The sequence below is a fragment of the Dermacentor silvarum genome, chromosome 3 (genome assembly GCF_013339745.2).
Source record: "Dermacentor silvarum isolate Dsil-2018 chromosome 3, BIME_Dsil_1.4, whole genome shotgun sequence".
Taxonomy (NCBI): Eukaryota; Metazoa; Arthropoda; class Arachnida; order Ixodida; family Ixodidae; genus Dermacentor; species Dermacentor silvarum.
Window position 1 is genome coordinate 155,766,546 of NC_051156.1, and position 8,406 is coordinate 155,774,951.

General features: G+C 45.7%; 1 protein-coding gene across 1 annotated transcript in view; it reads left to right on the forward strand.

The window, feature by feature from the left end:
* The window catches only part of LOC119444923 (neprilysin-1), a 34,226-nt gene extending 26,170 nt beyond the window's left edge, over positions 1-8,056 (forward strand). Inside the window, exon 2 of the mRNA XM_037709263.1 lies at positions 7,697-8,056. Coding sequence (XP_037565191.1) covers positions 7,697-8,056 — 360 coding nt within the window. The remainder of the gene's footprint in view (positions 1-7,696) is intronic.
* Positions 8,057-8,406: the final 350 nt, after the last annotated feature.

The following is an 8,406-nucleotide window of genomic DNA, read 5'->3' on the forward strand; positions in this document are numbered from 1 at the left end:
CTCTCGAACTTCGTGAGATGCATGAGTCGCGGGCCGAGACGTACGGTCACGAGAAGATTCAAGACGCGCCCGTTTGTTGCATGTGGCGGCGGAAACGATGCCATTCCATGATGACAATGCTCGCGGAGGCGAGATGTTGCTCTAACACTGCCGCAGCTTGTTGATACACTGAAGGTGCTACAGTGTCCTGTTTTCGTTGCCCAGTCGTATTCGATAACTTGCGCATTACTGGCTGCAGAAGTACGGGCATAAGCAATGGGCAGCGTAAAAGAAATTATCTTTCCCGCAATGGCCAGGCAATGAAGAAGCAAGGTCTTCCAACCTCTCTGGCCTAAATTTCGACGCTGAAGAAGCGTGTAGGCACGTCTCAAACCTAGGATATCATTGCGGCCATGATACAGTGGGAAATCCCGGTGCAAGAACGAAAAGCGGTGTCTCAGACAGCCCTGATAAACTCATGGCGCAGGTTACGTGTAGGAAATTCAATCATCGGTGCCACCATGATAGTGCGGGCTGGCGCCACCAAAAAACACGAGGAAGCTGAAGTAGACTCACGACGAACAGGGAGAGAACAATATCCTCCCTGTATAGAGATAGATAGAAGAAAAGCTAGTGCCATTAGCATGAAAATGTTGCTAGAAACACATGGAGAATAGAAAACAATTGAGAACAGAAACCGAAACTGTCAATACAACACTCATCAGACCCGCCGTGGTTGCTTAGTGGCTATGGTGTTGGGCTGCTAAGCACTAGGTCGCGGGATCAAATGCCGGCCACGGCGGCCGCATTTCGATGGAGGCGAAAGGTGAAAACACCCATACACTTATATTTAGGTGCAATTTAAAGAACCCTAGGTGGCCCAAAATTTTCCAGAGTCACCCACTACGGCGTGCCTCATAATCAAATCGCGGTTTTGGCGCGTAAAACCTGAAAATAAATTTTTGTTAATACTCATCAGTTCGTTAAACAGGTGCTCCATCTTGTCAAATATCACCGGTACCATAAAAGTGTAATGTGCCGTCATCTCTGCGTTGCGCCATATGTTTTAATAGTGACATCAGACGCCACGTTCAAGTTTCGGTCGCTTCGTTATCCCGTTCAGCTACTCTATTTCGCAGCCACCTTTTCCGTCCTATTGTATTTAGCACTTTTACCTGCGACAATCTAAAGCGACACAATAACACTTAGCACCTCTAGCCCGTGACCGGCTTGCCACACTATACACACATGCACACACATTTTTCCACTTTGACACTCTCAATGCTTGCGCAATGTAAGGCGACAGTGGTTCAGGCCTTAACCGCTTGTCGCCTTTAGCAGGGGTCCTGCGCCAATTCCGCCATTTTGATACAAACGCCAATTTCTGCACCAAATCGCGCCCAACACAGGAAATCGACCGAAATTGCGCCACGCTGCGCCGAGTGGCTTCGGCGTGTCTGCTCCGGCTGCGGCCGCAAACACCGAGGCGATTCGTTCTCTGAAAGAGTGCCGCCATTCACATTCCACACACCGCGCGACGGCGAGTCCTACACAGTTTGTCATGTTCACTGGACTTCTCGGCGCATCCGGCAAGTGACCGGCGCTGCGCGCAGCCATTCTCGACTGTTGTCGCTGCTGTCGGGAAGGCCTCGGGCGCTGCTGTCGAATAGCTCGAACGCTAATGTACCTTGTGGCGAATTTTGGGAATATATATCTCGAAACTTGTGTGAGTTTCAGAATTCCTTCTATGTAGGCATGCCCTGCAAACTCACCAGCTACAGCTGGTACATTGCAACAGGTGCCGTGAAGATATTAGTTTAAAAGGTGCTTAGAAAAAATTCTCGTAATTAGTCGAATATGAATTACCATCGTGCCATTATAGCACGCCTCTTAAAGTAATTGAAGGCAAGTAATAGAATGGACTTGCATGCCAGAGGCAATTTATAAAGTTTCCATCAACGCAAAGAAAAAAAAGACACTTGCTCTCTTTCTTACTGATGATCCATCTCTCGAAACAGCGAGCTTTCCGGACATGCCCACTGACCGGTTCTTCAAAGCTTGGCGGGAGGCCGCAGCAGCCGCCATTCACCAAGCTTGGGCCGACGCGACGATGCTCCTGAATGCGGAGACAAGTGCGAACGCATATTATTCGCGCCATTTTAACACGATGGTCATCTCTGCGTCAACTCTGCTTACCCAACATCCTTTCACTGAAGGTCCTTCCTGCCTTCAACTACGGCAGCTTAGGCACGGTGAGCATGCGCGGTGTTACGATGGATACACCCTACATCATGAGTTCTGGAGAAAAAAAAAACAGGTGCATCTTGCATAAGTTAACATATTCTTGGTTATAGCGCAACAGAACACGGACTAAGGCAGAAGAATACAGGACAGGCGCTAACTCGCAATTAAAATTTTTATTAGAAAGAACAACATATATATAAGCAATTGCAAATACTGTTTGCATAGAAACATGGCATGGTCTATAGGATAACAGTTAAGAGATAAATATATGAGAAAGTGGTGAAGCCGTAAGAATCAAACAAAAAGCACTACTTTGCATTGAGCATTGAGCGTATGTGCTGAGCAAATATTCAAAATTCCCTGTCTAAATGTGATATTGATGCCTGTCTAACACACGTTTCTCGTAATCCTTTTGTGTAAAATGCCTCCATTATTCAGCTTGTAGTTTGTCACTTGTGTCTTGAACGCACTTTTACGTACCCTCAAACAAAGGTTCGCAATTGCAATTTCAACAATGCAACACTACATGTGGAGCACTGGGGTTGTTCAGTGAATGTTGATGTTCGTTTGGTGCAATATTGAGGCACCTGCCGCTGTGTACAATACAAGCTTTACCGCACTTGAGTGGAATGTGATAAGCTATGCCAGTGTTACAATGTACTAAATGGTGCCTAACGCCACCATCATTTTTCTTCTTCTTTCGGAATCTAAAGGACTACACCTTGACATATTTTTAGCGCTAAGACACACAAGGCTGATGTACTTTTAGAGCAATTATTTCTAAAAAGGGAACGGCGGCAGTACAATGTGTCAACCTTCTTACATAATGTACTGTCTTCAGTAGCATAATGTACTGTCTTCAGACCCTTTCCTGTTAAGACATTCTGAAAATATTGTAGTCTTCCTAACCGAAAATATTCCAGGAAAATGCTTGGCAATCAGTGTATATGTAGATCTTTTTTATTCGCTTCCGCAAAAGGAACTAATGTGTAGTGGAAAAGAGGCGGTGACGCTCTACAATGATGAGTTCCGGTTTACACAGCGTTGTGGGATGCCATTGAAATCTTTTTTGCAACTTTAGTTGTTTAACTCAGACAATACTATGATGAAATGGCGTAGTTCTATGTATGTACAAAAATAAGGAGTTTGCATTGGCTCAAACGTTGCACCGGTATTGATTGATTTGTACCTCCGTCGCGTCATTTGAAAGCTACAGAACAATCTAAAGGAATTGAGAGTTAGTACCTTACGATACGTAGATGATTACCTCGTGTTTTGTTCACGCGATAAGTACACCAAAAAGATACCAATGTTTTAAAAGTTTTTAAAGAATGTGGTGGCGGTATGGGGGGTTTCACGCTTGAGTTTATCCAGAATAATATATTACAATTTTTAGATCTATACCTTACGTTCTAACAGCAACATGTCTGTTAGTGCTATTCCCCAATGGCTAAAAAAAGCACAACTTGATTTTTCTTCTTCCAAAGTTGTAGAACAGGGGACAGCTTACTCAGCTCTTAGGTCTGCTATCGCTAAGTCATGTCCACACAGTAGACAACAAAGTTTTCCACAACAGTTAGACTAGAGAAGGCTGGCTATCCTGCTTCATTTTTTATCACTAACCTGTAAAAATCTTTCAAAATGGGTAAAGAGTGATGCTAAAAACCAACAAGAAAATCAGAAAAAAAGAAAGACGTGTTGCTCTGGTGCCCTTTGTGCACAGGTTGTCGCGCGGTTTACGGAATGTGGCCAGTAGATATGACGTCAATACGGTTTCTTCGGCCCCCTGTAAATTGTTCATGATGTGTCCCATCATAAGAAAACTTCAACCGGGGGGGGGGGGGGGGGGCTGGAATAAGGAAAAATGATTGTGGTGTAAGGCATGGTGCCCCCTTTCGTATATTGTGACACTGGCATTATTTAACACATTCCACTAAAGGGCAGTAGACCTTACATTTAACAGAGCGACTGGTGCCTCAACATTCGTCAAAACTAACGTCAAGACTCACTCAACCCCAATTCCTCACATCTAGCGTCACCTTGTTTTAATCGCAGTTGTAAACCGTTGTTTGAGGACACAAAAGTCCTTTAAAGACACAAATGTCAAACTGCACGTGACATAATTGAGGCATTTCACATAAAAATACAAGAGAAACTTGTGTTAGCCAGGCACCATTATCACTGTTAGACAGTGAATTTCTATATTTGCTCAGCACGTGCGACCATGCAAAGTAGTGTTTTTTCTTGTTTGATTCTTGTGGCTTGACCACTTTCTTATATGTTTTATGTGTTAACTGTTGTCCTTTAGACCATGTGATGTTTCTATGCTACGTTTTTGCAATAACTTATAATACTTAGAATATGTTGTTCTTTCCAATAAAGATTTAATTAAGAGTTAGCGCCTGTATAGTCTTCTTGTGCCTTCGTCCGCGTTCTTTCGCGCTTAAACCAAGAATATGATCCCGCACCAACTCGCCCAACTGTCCATACTCTTGCATAAGTTACCTGTGATGCCTTGTGTGATATACTTCACGTTTTAAAAGGCAGAAGACGAGGGGCATTTCTGCTCTTTCCGTGTGGGTTTCGTAGGGTTCAGGTATAATATATGCAAAAGGCGAAAAAAATAATGCCAGATCTTCTCAACAAACGCAAACGAAGAATAAATATGAATGGGAAAATGGAGGTCATGATCGTTTGATCTTTAATCTTATCGTTAGCAGCATGTGCGCCTTTATCGCTCCGAGTGTCAGTGCTCCCATATGAGAAGATCGTGCACTACAGAGAGCAGAGGTACTGTTGTTTATACACGCCCGGAAGATTTGTCAGCATTCTAGTCTCTTTGCGGCTGGTTAAATGTTTCAAGCAGGGACATGTTGAACAGCTTGAGTGACAAGCGAATCATGCCAGAGTCTGAGTGACAGAAGCGTTCCTAGACTTCAAGCACTAGACAACTTTCCGACTCAGTGATTCGCTTGATGCCGCATTTTCAGCGCTGTCAACAGGCAAGCTGGCCAGCCGACAGTGGCGCCGCCACATCTACCAACTAATTTGTTACTGAAAGTTCCGGCCTGACAGCCACGTCGATTCTGTTCTCTATATATACTGCTGTAAAGAGCGGCGTGCGGCTGGTAGAACCATTGCTCACTCTTAAAAATTGTTCACCACTTACTACGTCCTCTTTGTTACTCGTTTTGTGCCAGATTATGGGACACGAGATGATGCATGGCTACGACGTCGACTCATCAAAGTATGACGAGGATGCCAAGAGAGGCCTTGGTTCTTGCCTGAATCAAAGAAGCACTACGTGAACAAGACGCTGTGCTTGCGGCACCTCCACAAGGATGTAAGTCAAGGCCCTCGCAACGCTGGCGAGAATACCATCGCGTTTCGCGCTTGCACGGGCCGCACTGGTAGTCGCAGCTTGTTTTCCAAAAGTGGCACGGCATTTCTGAGAAATACTCTGCTGCGATGTAATCTCCGATGTAGCCGGACAATGACCTCCCCAAGGTCTGAAAGGCTTGGTCTTGTCGATTGGCTCCTTACGCCTTACTTAAATCTCAAAGTGGCGTTGAACGTTTGCTGTAACCTCGATTGCTATTCTTTTCAATTTTCAATTTATCTGAAAGTCTTCAAGCAAGTATAATGGATGAAACATTGGTTCATTTTGTAGGTATACGTCTGTAGAGGTAACATGGCCAGCTAAGCTCCGCAGAAATGACGTCCAGCAGTAGCTCCTGGACTCAGTAATGGTTGATTATAACGGCTAGAAGCATATATGCGCCTGGCATATGGCGAGTTATGGCATGCAACCTATAACCACATCCATGATCACTGATTCATTGGGATGTCACAAGTTGTAGCATGTGTTGTTTTGGTTAGGGAGTGTGAACGTATGTGTTATTGGACTCAGCCGTGGCCCCCCAGAAAGGTAGCGAGACCACAAACTGCCTAAGTTTTGTCTTAAGGTGAACCCAGGCCAGCTGTTACCACTGACGTTCTGTGCGCATCCACCGAGGTAGCCCAGAGGCTATGGCGTTGTGCAGCAGAGCTAGAGGCCAGCGCTTCAATTGCGACTGTTCCGGACTCATTTAGACGGGGGTGACATGCAAAAACTCTCGTTTATCTTGATTTAGGGGCACAGTAATGATACACAGGGTGTCATAATTATTACACAGTCCCTCATTACTGCGCGCCCCCAATCAGATGTCTATGGCGCGTGTAACCGTAGAATGTATTACTAATAAATTCCGAACACGCGCACGGCAACGCGGACGGCAACATGCCATCAGCAGCAGTTTCATTCCATTCCATTTAAACGTTGAATACCCCTAAAGAAAGCTTCACGGGACATTCCTTCAGCCAATAAACAAGCTGACATGGCGGCTATCTTGGAATGCACCACATATTCGCGAAATTGCACATGCACTGCACGGGCTTCTGCATTCTACCGTGCACATTCTCTTTAAAGCGCTAAAGTCGCAATATATCGGCTGAGAACGTTAAAAATGTGTTAGTCGATAAAAATTGCAGCCTCACGTCGTGTTTCGTCATTTTGATGGAAACGCAAAATTGCATTTTGCAAAACTGCCGTTTCATGCACAAATTTCAAAACACGCGACCTCTCGACAGTCAGTGAGAGAGTCAGCATGGCGGATAATGGCGGCCGTGCAGCTGCCATACGTGTCGAAAATAAAGCCCTTAGATGGACCTTGGTGCGCCATTCGGAGCAAATGCCGATTGATGTAGCTTCTACTCGCGATGCAGTTTCGCATTTGCCCAGGCATGAAAAGAAAAGCAGTAAAATGAGTCGTTTAAGACTCATTTGTGTATTTCGTCGTATTTCGCTGTTTTAAATTAGGTGTTTATATTTTCTCTTCCTGTGCTTAAGTTATCGCAGAAGCACACTTATGCCGACTTTGGCTCCGTAGCGTTTCCTTCATTGCCACAAAACGCGACTGTATAACTAAACGACGACCGCACAAGATTATTAATTTGAACAATGCATTCCTAAGGAGAAAGGCAAGGAAGGGTTGGTGCTCAGTGTGCATGGTCACAGGGTGATTACCAACCAGTGGCGCACCGACGGGGGGTGATTCGGGGGTTGTAACCCCCCCCCTCCCCCCCCCTGAGGCCGACTTAACCCCTTTTCTTTCCTTACGCATTTGAGTGCTGCAACTAAGATGTAAGACGCGCAATCGTCTGCACACTCGCAAAAAGCGCATTTTTTTGACAATTTCTCGTGAAGAAATCGAAATTAGTGCTGTTTAGATGGTATTGGCAAACTGTCAACCCCCCCCCCCCCCCCCCCCTGGCAGAGATCCTGGGTGCGCTACTGTTACCAACAATATATTGATGGCATGAGTTCACACAATCCACACTGTTTCTCCAAGAACATTTGTCTTATCGATCGTGGAAATTATTAAGGTGAAAAAAAACAGGCTCATGACCACCAGGGCGGCTCTGCATCTCGCAGGTCCTCCGGCCAAGGCAAGACGTCCTAAACGATACGGTGGACTCGGAGAACCTGGGCGATTTAGGGGGAACAACGATGGCATACTCCGCGTTTACATCGCTGCCCCCCTCAAAAAGGGACATCACACTGCCAGGCGTTGCCATGACAGCGAACCAGCTATTCTTTGTCGGCCATTGCACCCCATGGTGTGAGAAACGGACAACGAACTCACCGCCGTGGCTCGCTGGCTACGATCGCTACCCACCTGGCCGCTCTCGTTGCATCGTGCCACTTATGAACATGCCCGAGTTCTCGGATGCATTCCACTGCAAGCAGGGGTCGTACATGAACCCGCCAAACAAGTGCATGTTCTGGACTTGAAAGTGGGACACTCGACGCGTTCGCTGTGTCATCCTCTATCGGTCCCTGCATAAAAATTGCAGGTTGTGTTCTAAGCAAATCCCAGCTATAGTGCACGGGCGCGGATACACTCACTTGCGTGTGTTTCTTGCTACGTAGCTGCTCGGCAAATGAAATAATGTGCTGATTAATTGATGTGTGGTGGAAATAGCGGCAGTATATACACAAGTATAGTCGAAGCACAGTCCAAGATTCCCTGTCTCTTTTTATTGCGATAGCAATTATATGGACACTCATTCATTTCATTCATTCTGGGGTTTTACGTGCCAAAACCAGTTCTGATTATGAGGCACGCCGTAGTGGAGGGCTCC